The 11,341-nt window shown below is 40.3% G+C and overlaps 1 protein-coding gene across 9 annotated transcripts in view; it reads left to right on the plus strand.

The window, feature by feature from the left end:
- LOC106547398 (poly(rC)-binding protein 3) overlaps nucleotides 1–10,887 on the plus strand; it is a 49,434-nt gene extending 38,547 nt beyond the window's left edge. For all 9 annotated transcript variants that reach the window (XM_087716662.1, XM_087716663.1, XM_087716666.1 and 6 more), the window contains 3 exons: nucleotides 511–563; nucleotides 7,180–7,349; nucleotides 9,989–10,887. In XM_087716662.1, the coding sequence (XP_087572788.1) occupies nucleotides 511–563; nucleotides 7,180–7,349; nucleotides 9,989–10,025 (260 nt within the window). In that variant the 3' untranslated portion in view covers nucleotides 10,026–10,887. The remainder of the gene's footprint in view (nucleotides 1–510; nucleotides 564–7,179; nucleotides 7,350–9,988) is intronic.
- Nucleotides 10,888–11,341: the final 454 nt, after the last annotated feature.

Raw genomic sequence — 11,341 nt, forward strand, 5'->3', positions numbered from 1 at the left:
TTAAAATATAGTATTCCTCTCCCTTGCAAATGGCATCCATACACAATGAGCAGCATAGAGGATATTAATTCATTGGGGTGTGCGGGGTTTAAAATAACCACTACATCATAGTTTGCCTCCTAAATAGCTACAAGTACTCCCCAATATTTCTAAGCAGCTGTATCTTTTATTTCATCAACCAATAGTGACATTTTGAACACTGAAAACTGAAAATTCAGTATAGGCCAGCTTGTTTATTCCAAAAGGCAAAAAAAAAAATGAGGTGAGGATATTAGTATTCATAGAACCCAGTATCACAGAATCTATTCAATTGTCATCTAGTGAAATATTACAGCAAATGCTTTCAGAACTCCATTTTTCATCTGTTATTTATTGAAACCTTTGACCTTCCTTATCCTTTGGCTTTAGTGCAGTCTGGAAATTCACAAGATCTGCTATTTTGGTGAAATGCCATGAAAAGTGCAATACTTTCTCCTTAAGCAATGACCATTTTCTCTTACATATGCTCAGGTTTGGATGCCAATCCCCCGGCCAGTACTCATGAACTCACCATTCCCAATGATGTGAGTATCGCATCTTGTGTTCTGCTTATCATTTGATAAATGTATGTAGCCAAAAATGACTTCTCATTGTGACATAGTGTCAAAAAAGCCCTTTCATTGACTTTAGGCATGCAATTTCATTTGTGGGTACGTAAAGCTATTAAACTGAGAAATAAAACAATGATTTTGGAAGATCTGCTTTTGCTAACTTTCTTGGTGCTTGGAAATTTTGCTTGGTTAGCATTCCTGATAAACAACAGCTTGAAATCAAGGACTCCAGTTTGAAAGTTCTGCCCCTTTCAGTTTTGATATCTAAAGCCTACCATGCTACCATATGAGAAGTGAATTGTTTTCCACACCCATCCCAATCCTGATCTGTCCCATTATGGCACTTCTTTTGCGATGGAAGGATCTTTTGTATGTCTGAGTGCTCTTATATTAGAATAGTTCTTTTTCTTTGGAATGGTCTTCATGTAAATGTCATAGTCCCACATTTCAAATACAAACTTGCAAAGCAACTCAAACCACTTGTTTAAAAAAGAAATCAAATATATTGTACTTCTTTTGGAATTACTAGTGAAGAAATTGTACTCTTATTAAGTATTTTAAAAGCTCAATTGTGTTTGCCTGTTTTCATATTCCTCAACTGCCCATTTCTCTCAGGTAGAGAGTCTAGACAGTACACAACAAAGTATTAAAATATAAAAACAATATATTGAGTTGAAAAATGTAGAGAGAGAGAAGGCTGATAAAACCTTGTTAAAATTAATTCAAAGTTAGAAGAAGGGTTCTCAGGGCACAGCCAGTCCCATAGCTGCTCACTCCTCTGGACTAACCATGTGAGGCTGCAGAGCCATATTTTAACTTCTTTTCAGAAAGCCATGAAAGTGGGGCAGTAGTGGGTTCTGGATCCCGTTGCAACTGGTACGCTGCAACGGGGCCCGGCATCCACCATGTGAATGTGTGCAGCATGCACATGCATATTTACCACCCGCGACACTCCAGCTGCTCGGCGGAGCATCGCGTAGGCACCGTGCGCTCCGTACGCATAAGCCCCCATCGGCTCAAATAGCGGTAAGGAGAGCGGGTGGGCCCTCTGGAGCACCATACCGGAACGGTACCTGGTGCTCCCAGCAAGCATGATATGCCTGTACCGGGGTGACCAGTCGTATCCCACCTGTGAAGTGGGGGAAGAATATTCCATTGGGCAGGGGCAAGGGCAAGAGCAAAAATGGCTCTCTTGGATTTCTTTAGAAGACTGGCTGTGCAACATATCTTCTCTGTCTGAACTGGGTTGAACAGGCCGATGTTTTTATATGATAGAAATGAAAATAAAAAGTCTCCATTCTAAGGTATAGTTTTTATTGTTTTAGAATGAATGGTTCTTTTCTATTTCTATGTAAAATGATTGTAAAAAAGATTCTACTAATTAATAATAAATCCAGTAGGTATTTCAAGTTGTTTTAAAAGTTAAAACTTTTAACTGTTATAAACAATTGTTCCATTGACAGTAGCCAAAATAATGTACAAAATGAAATCATCTCTATGTTCTAAATTAGGGCATCTATATAGAGAAATGATATTCTCACATGAACAATAGAATTATATATTCTAGGTTTAGCCTAGAACAGTGATGGCGAACCTTTTTTGGCTCATGTGCCATAAGGGTGGGGGGAGTGCAGGGGGTTCATGCGCGGGTGTGCCATATCCATAATGCAATGTGTGACACACACCCAGTGCACATGCGCGCATGAGAGGCGCTCCCCCCCATTTTTGGCATGCTTTTTTCACACCTCTCCAGGATCCAGAGGCTTTATAGGAGCCTGGGGAGGGAGAAACCAGCCTCCCCCCCCCCCCCCGAGGCCTCTGGAGGCTTCAGGGACCTTCAGGAGGGGGGGCGGAAGCGAGAAGGTGACCTTCTGCTGGAAGAGATTGTGGGCAGATGGAGACATACTACGGGTTAATTTTATGTCCACAAGTGTCTTTCTAGGGCCAAGGTATACTTCTGATGGACATTGTTCTTCTGACAGTGACCCCACAGGAATTCCAGGTTCCTGATAATGTTTGACGCACAAGGAGGGTGACCCTATGATTTCCACACCCACGGCTAAAGGGCCAACAATGGGGAGGTGGCTCATCCCCAGCCTTTTGAGTGCATTATAAAAGTCACCTTGCAACTTGGCTTCTGCTGATTTGGTTCTCCATCTGTCACCTTTCTCAAGGACTATTGTGGCCCTGGTCTTTTCCCAAAGATCTGGCTCAACTGGAACTGCATTGTAAAATGAAGGGGTTGCAGACAAGCGCATCCAGCATTTCTGACCTAGGTCAGGATCAGTCTGATTAATTAGGCTTTGACCCAATTCCAGTATTTTTAACATGTAGCTCCCTTTTCTCAATTGTTGCAGGGGCCCGTTCCCCCTTTGTTCTATCCCACTTTTTAATAGGATTGTCAGGCATTTGTCTACAGGACTTGGGGTTGGCTTAGGTTCAGGCTATCAACCCCACCAATCAATAATGCATCTTTGGTGCGAGCGGACCTGTCCCAAAGTATCTACACCCTGTGCCTTGATCCTTCCCTGTACCTTGGGGTACTCAACATCCCCGGATCCTCCCTCAAGGGCAAGGGGGGTCACTCGGGCATTCTCACAACACTGGGAACTACTGTTCAGGATACTATCACTCAGCAGGCCCTTTGCCAATAACAGCCAAAGCCACAAAAACTCATAATTGTCCTTTACACAGAACCTACCCAATCACAATTCCCTTAATCTACAAAATCACCATGTCAGGAAGAAGGTTAGGGTTATATGTGACTTGGGAAAGGGCAATTTCAGTCTTAGGTGTACCACAAAACCACCTCTATTTGTAACATACAATGTCCACAGACCTAGGACTAATATAGCGCTACAGAGAGCCCACTCCCAGGTTTCCTTAAACATAAGTGTCTCCAGTGGTTTCGTAATGCTCTCTGTCACAATCAATGATTTTTGACTCATCCCCTGCCTTTCTGGGGAGGGAGTGATTCCAGTAGAATGAATATCCAACACAGCAAATCACAATAAGGGCAAGCACACTCACTAAAGCAACTGATAATGCAGTTATAGCTATGTATGCTCGACTATCTAACAATTGGAAAGTTGTCTTCCTTTTCCAAATCTTCGGGCATACGTAAAGACGTCAGCTTCCAGGGGTGATGCCAGTAAGGCCTCTTCTGCTCCATATGTAGTCTGCCCATTGCCAGTAGGACAGTTATGGGGGGCGCTTCTTCAAGTGTACCACTAAAGGACGGGCTTCATCCTGGTCTGCCTCCCAAGACTCGTCAGCAGCTGGCTTAACTCGAGTCCAGTGAATCCAAAACTTGGATTCCAACACTCTTACTGCAAGTGGAGAACACCTGACCACAATATACACGCCCTTCCACTTGGGTTTCAAATTCTTCTCCTTTCCAGTGTTTTACCTATACTTGTCTCCCACCTGAATATTATGACTAGAGGTGCTCAGAAACGGTGGGCTAAGGGACACACAATATTATTGGATTTCTTTTGCTTGTTTAATTCTCCCACCATTTGACTCACCCATGAGGCCCCTAGTTAGGCAAGCGGGTGGCCAGATTTAGGGCATTTGTCTGTTTCAATGTCACTTGAGGATTATGAGTGAGGAGAGTTTAATACTTATAAATTAGTTGGTTGTCCAAAAGTTGATTTATTAGCTTCCTCTATCAGAAAAGCAGTGGCATGGTTATTATTCTTTGAGTCCACATACAAATTAAAAGGTTTCTTGAGGTTGAGAAGTTCCATAACAGAAGCTTGAGACAATTTTTACTTCAAGGTTTCAAACGCTTGTTTCTGTTCCCGCTCCCCAACAAAGGGTTCTTTTTCGCCCCACTTTGTAAATTCATAGAGTAATTAATAGGGCAAAATTTGGGATCCATTCCACCCTGTCTTTAGGTTGTTTTGTGCACAACAGAGACGGGCACTTTCTTTCCAAATAGCCCCATGAGCATGTAAAACTCTAAATATACATTTTCTGTCTGTGTAGACATTAACCGTCTTTCCTTTTGCCAACTGGAGGGCTCGTCCTCTAATCAGGCGTGGGATTCTAACTATTGATTCTTCCGGCAGGTCCCCTGGCCTCCCACTCTTTCTGTCTAAGAGCCTCTGTGAGGAAAAATGTGTTCCTTTTGAATTTTAAAGTTTCTTCTTCTCTGAAATTTGAGCCCAATTATTATATGCTTTGTATGCTAATTCCACAAGTTTAGAGATGTCTTTCCTGGGGGCCTCTTGGTCTTTTGTAATTTGGCTCTAATGTCATCTGCAGACTGACCAATGAAGATCATATTTACCATTCTCTTATTTTCTTCAGCCTCAGGATCTAATTTGGTATATTGCCTAAAGGTTTGATAAATGCATTCTAGGATTTCCCCTGGATTTTCATCCTGTTTCTGTTGAATTTGATAGACCTTCCCTAAGTTCTTAACTTTTGTTTGAGTCCTAACAAAACTAAGATCCAATAGTTTTGCAGCTGAATGGACTAGGTTCCCAATCTGGTTCCTTCAGTAACCATGTCCAGTCTGGATCTTTTGCATGATCCTTCTGCAAAAGGCTTATTCATGGTTCCCTTCACCAGCCTTCTTTTCTCTGGGGTTAATAAAATTTCCATCAGACTTCGTATGTCTGCCTAAGTAGACTGGTAAGTTCAGAAAAATGGATGCAAAAAGAACATGCAGAGCCGAGGTGGCGCAGTGGTTAGAGTGCAGTACTGCAGCCACTTCAGCTGACTGCAGTTCTGCAGTTCAGCGGTTCAAATCTCACCGGCTCAAGGTTGACTCAGCCTTCCATCCTTCCGAGGTGGGTAAAATGAGGACCCGGATTGTTGTTGGGGGCAATATGCTGACTCTGTAAACCGCTTAGAGAGGGCTGAAAGCCCTATGAAGCGGTATATAAGTCTAACTGCTATTGCTATTGCTACATGCATCTCATCTGGATTTTCTCCTTCTCCTTCTCCTTCTTCTTTGTTCTGGGGTGTTCAGTGTCTTCTCTTTTCTAATTTTTTGGATCTCCCAGCAAGCGCTGGCATATTTTTTTAAAGATCAAGATGTATAGAGTAACATGTATTGAACAGGCGATCGAGAAACACTTCCTTCACCACCCATGTTCTATTTCTAAGACACTGTCACTGACCTTGGATGCTGGAGTATCACGGTTGCCTTCAGGAACTGCAGTGACTTAACCACACACATAATTCTAGAGCCTCATTAGGATACACCGGTTCCATTAGAAAGGGACGCTATCCCAGGCTCAGGGGGGTGGTCGGGCCTCCTCTTCCACTCTCAACCGAGTGGGTCTACAATTCCCACAATACTAGCCTGCAGGCATCTTCTTTTCTCAGCCGGCATTATTTATGAGCTTGTCTTAATCTCGTGGTAGTTCTTGGATCGGTCGGTGACCACCAAGTGCCAAAGGGGGCCGTGAGTCCCCTTCCAGAGAAACACTCTCTGTTGGCGCCTGAAGGTAGAGGTAGACGGACCCAATTGGGCACTGGTCGGTCCGTGCCGTCCTCAGCGAAATATCGCTCCTCATCTCCTGGCTGGCTCGCCACAAATGTTGCAGAAAATCAGGAGACTTGGACTGAGAGATCAAGAAAAGCTTTATTTGGCCAAATGGCTCAGACAGTGTAAACCCACATTTGATGTCTGAGCGAGGTTCTTAGGGAGAAGCGTGTTCTTATAACTTCCTCAAAACAGCTAACATGGAAATGTTCTAAATCATTTCTATTGGCTAAATTCCTTATTTCTAAGCAAAGAAGCAGATTATACCGTATTGCCCTTTCATGTCTAGGCTGCAGTTGGCATGCAGGAAGCACTAGTTACATACTGACATGTGGTTATGCTATAACGTTTGACTCGCAAGCAAGACCTGATCTACTTACACAGATGTTGTGGTTTGGCATTCAAGTTTCCTGAGTTCAAGCTTCCTGTTTTTCTTCAAGACTAGAAAATGTATAACGAGATAGAAGGGATAGACAGGGCCTCCCAGGAGATCTTATAGTCTGACCCCGTTTCATGTTATGTCCAAATCTCGCTTTATGTCCTACCTTACCATTGTGGAGCAATGCAATCCCTAATCAGCCATAGGAGGCAGGAATATTAGGTACAGTATGTTCGCCGCTTTGAGTTACATATAAAAAGGCAGAATAATTATTAAAAATAATAATATACAGTTTTTCAGTTTGTATATATAGAAATACCTATATTTGCTATATATTCTATATGTGCTATATTCCATCACAACAAAGCATACTTGGCCAGGTGAATCTCATGTAAAAATTACATTTTAAATAAGGAAACATCTAGGAAGATTTCCGCCTTAATAATTCATAGCTTTCTCCAGCTAGTGCAGCTCCAATCTCCATTAGTGATATTTCCACAGTTATAGTGGGTAGTGCTAAAAAAAAGAAGTAGTTTAAAAATTGCCCTGTCTTATCTTATAAGAAAGAGCATAGTTACAGCATATTCTTAGTAACAAAACAAAAGATAAACAAATACTAAGATTTCTTGTCAGTTTTGTGCTATTTGTTGTTCACAATTCTTAATACCATAAGAGTTAGTTTAAGAAAGTCCTAATATCTCTTTTCCTAGTTAATAGGCTGCATAATTGGACGCCAAGGGACCAAAATTAATGAAATCAGGCAGATGTCTGGAGCCCAGATCAAAATCGCCAATGCCACAGAAGGCTCATCAGAGCGTCAGATCACCATCACAGGAACCCCAGCTAACATCAGCCTTGCTCAATACCTCATCAATGCCAGGTGAGATTTCCTCCTTAGACCCTCATTCTTATTTTTATCAACTTGTTCATAATTGGTTAAACAAAGTGGCTATAATACTCATAGCACGTTCATTTCCACTGCATCAGAATTTCCAGGAAGTAAATGTCTTTAGAAACCTATTTCAGCTGAATAATGCAGAGCTAGCTGCCCCCTGTGGTACACCTGGAAAGCATGCAAATGTGAACCACATGGGCTACCTGTCTTAGGCAGCCAAACTACTACTCTGTATTGTAGTAATGTAACAATGTGGCATCACCATTTTGATTGATGTTATGCAACAATTCAGTAAATTATCAGATTATTCAATTAATTGCATTAAATCAAATATTTCTCTCTGTTTCTTCTTTTCCAGTTTATAGTCATTATTTTTCCTTAATTCATCATTTTACTTAGCCAGATATGTCAAATTCTTTTCATTTTAACAATATTTTTTCATAAATAAAAAATTCATTAATATTGAAGTTAAAACAGCTGTTCTTTTTCATAGTAAATTTATTAACTAGTCTACATTCCGTAGATTTAAAAAAATCTGTTAAACATGTTTTTTGCTTCTAGTCTTAGCAATTAAGAGAATAGCATAAGCATTTCTGAGGAATTAGTACCATAAATTTAACTTTGAAAACTAAATGCTTTCATATACAAAACACAATAAGCTTTAAGCAATGTTTTCCTTCCCAAAAGTGTATTTCCCATTACCATAAATGTTTCCCAGATTTACAGTCTTAGATTATGTTTAATTGCTATCTTATCAGTATAATGGAAAGAGTAATCAATATTACTTTGTGGTCAAGATTAGGTTTAATGCTATGCTTAAAGCTGATCTTTTATTTATTTATTTTATTATTTATTTATATTTTCTTTCTCTTTTCCTTTTCCCCATGTGTTTGCTTTTCATTTGTTTCTGTATCTTTTCCTTTATATATGGTTTATATGGTTTATTATTTATAGGCCGCCCTTTTCCCTGAGGGGACTCAGGGCGGCTTACAATTTATAGGGAGGGGAATACAAAACAATAAGACATAAACAATACATAAGTTAAAATAGAACACAACATTCATTCATCATTCGGGTGGGGACGGATTACAATCTTTATCCCCAGGCCTGACGGGATAGCCAGATCTTAAGGGCTGTGCGGAAGGTCTGGATGGTGGTGAGGGTACGAATCTCCACGGGGAGATCGTTCCAAAGGGTCGGAGCTACTACTGAAAAGGCTCTCCTCCGCGTAGTTGCCAGTCGACACTGACTGGCGGATGGAACTCGGAGGAGGCCTAATCTGTGTGATCTAATAGGTCGTGAGGAGGTAATTGGCAGGAGGCGGTCTCTCAAGTATCTTTCTATGTATTAAAGCAAAAACGTAAAAAATAAAGACAATCTGCTAATAGCAAGATTAAATAAAACTGTTTGTCATAGCAGAGATGCAGGATAAAATAATCTTTCTAAATATAATTAGATAATCAATTAATTATTTTCCATGGAGAAGAAGCTGGCATACATGATACAGGCAAAAAAATATATGGTATATCTGGATAGGGAAAAAAGGATTAAGAATGTGTCCTATGGTGCTACATCAGGCCTGCTTGTTTTTCAGTTAAGCAGAAGCTGGAGATTGCACAGAATTTGCGTGATAAAGTAGAACATTACCCAGGTGAAAAAGGCAAGATTCTCATTGCCCCCAATATTGATAACATGGTCAAAAATAATCAACGCTCGGACAATTTCAGTAAATGTGGTGCTATTCATTGAGGTCCTTCATCCTGTTGAACTTATTTGTACAGTAGTGCAACTAATAAAAATGCTGGCCAGCATTGTTCCACAGCAAAAACAGGACTTGTTACAGTTTTTAAATGGGATATAAATAACCATTATTGCCTAATACTATTATTTTAAGCATACCGTCTCAGAAAGTTCTGACTGGATTTGGTACTTTTGACTCTTGGATTTTTCCCAAGGTTCTAGGATAATTTAAGATTGTAATGTAATATAGGTAGTCCTCGACTTACGACCACAATAGAGTTCAAAATTTCTGTTGCTAAGTGAAATATTTGTTAAGTGAGTTTTGCTCCATTTTCTGACCTTTCTTGCCACAGCTGTTAAGTGAATCACTGCAGCTGTTAAGTTAGTAACCCAGTTGTTAGGTAAATCTGTCTTTCCCCTTGACTTTGCTTGTAAGAAGGTTGAAAAAGGGGATCACATGACCCCAGGAGACTGCATCTGTTATAAATATGAACCAGTTACCAAGCATCCAAATTATAATCACAGGACTAAGGGGGTACTGCAACAAATGTAAGTGTGAAAAATGGCCATAAGTCATTTTTTTCAGGGATGTTGTAACTTCAACTGGTCACTAAATGAACTGTTGTAAGTGGAGGACTACTATATATGTACTGTTCCAAGTAACTGGCTATTTGTCATTGAAGTATTGAGATTCTGCCCATTTCCATTGTGTTTAGAAGCATTTTCAGACCTTTTGATAGGGCAACAGCACTGAACACAATGGGAATGGACATAATAATAACTCACTATATGAAGGACAGAGCATGGTGATCCTGTGATTCCTTCCTCATGAACTGCAAACACTCCTGCTGTTTTTCATCTGTATGTATCTTTATTTCTTCTAGGCTGACGTCTGAGGTCACTGGAATGGGCGCACTCTAATTTGTCTCTTGTCATCTTTAATTCTACATCGCCTGACTCCATCAAGTTAATTATCCTTCATTCAGCTTGTACAGTCTGCATATTTACTACTTCACATACCTGTTTTAACTCTTAGGATATTTTTCTTCAAAAAAGGAATGTGTGCATGCACATCCACACTCACACGCTCATGTTGATAAACGTCTTTCCATTTTGCGCTCCTGGTTTTCTTCTTAAAACTTAATTTATGCTCCAGGCCAGTCTGTGTTTCAGTTGTAAAGTGCATATTAATCTAAATAGATTTTGCTTGGATTTTCTTTCATTAATTCTTCAGAGAAGGCATTCTCTTAGCCAGAGTTTAAATGGACCTTGTTACCTTAACTCTCTCAGCTTTTTTTTCAGTACCTGCAGTAATTCTGAGACTGAGCCTCATTTAGGGCAAGAGTTGCTTTGAAATAGATATTCAGTTATGTCGTTATTCTCTTGCTTTCTAACCTTATGGGTTCCTGCTCATCCTTAAAAGTACCCTTTGAATCTGGCATGGTTTCTCCCATTAAGCAGAGCAGGCAAGAGCCAGTGAGCATTAGCAGCCAATCTCACTGGTTCCCTGGTGCTTCCTGCTACTTTGCAGTGGCATAGCCAGAAGAAGCCCTTCTCATAATCTACCAGAATCAACAAGGGGGGTGGGGGAGAAAAACCTTTTCCTGAAATGTGGAAAACAGAGAGCATGAAACTAAATTAAATTCAAAGTGTGGCAGGAACTGCTGAAAACAGTCACCCACCGACTTTTGGACTTAGGTTAGGAACGCTCCAGTTTCTGTGAGCCAGCTGTGTTTGCCATTGTTTAAATTCAATAAAGTCTGTGCAGCTTTGCTAATAATAAGTCTTAATGTTGATTTCAGTGCTTTTTGTTGATGGGGTTTGTGTATCATTTATCTTCTCAATTTACAGTATTTCCCACTTTGATTGGGGAGAGTTTAAGATGTTGCCATTGGAGTAATTTTTTATAATGGGAGTGTTCAAATTACAGTGAATTCAGGGGGCTTTGTCAACACTAAATGTCATCTGATGAAGACATTCTTCCCCTCTCCTCCAAATGTTTCAGGCACTATTTAAGCAAACAAACAAACAAACCAGAAATTCAAGAAGCACAATTCTAAACGTACTTATCCTTGTCTAATTTCCCAGTACACATAGTCCTCAACTTACAACAGTTACATTTGTAACATGAGGACTATATATAGCAGAATTCTAGAATTTCAACATATAACAGAGCATTAGTTTAGGTATAAACTGCTTAGAACAGTGTTTCTCAACCCGTGGCGACTTTAAGTCCT

Source organism: Thamnophis sirtalis, unplaced genomic scaffold (assembly GCF_051295495.1).
Source record: "Thamnophis sirtalis isolate CommonGarterSnake01/CBP01778 unplaced genomic scaffold, rThaSir2_p1.2 scaffold_5, whole genome shotgun sequence".
Taxonomy (NCBI): Eukaryota; Metazoa; Chordata; class Lepidosauria; order Squamata; family Natricidae; genus Thamnophis; species Thamnophis sirtalis.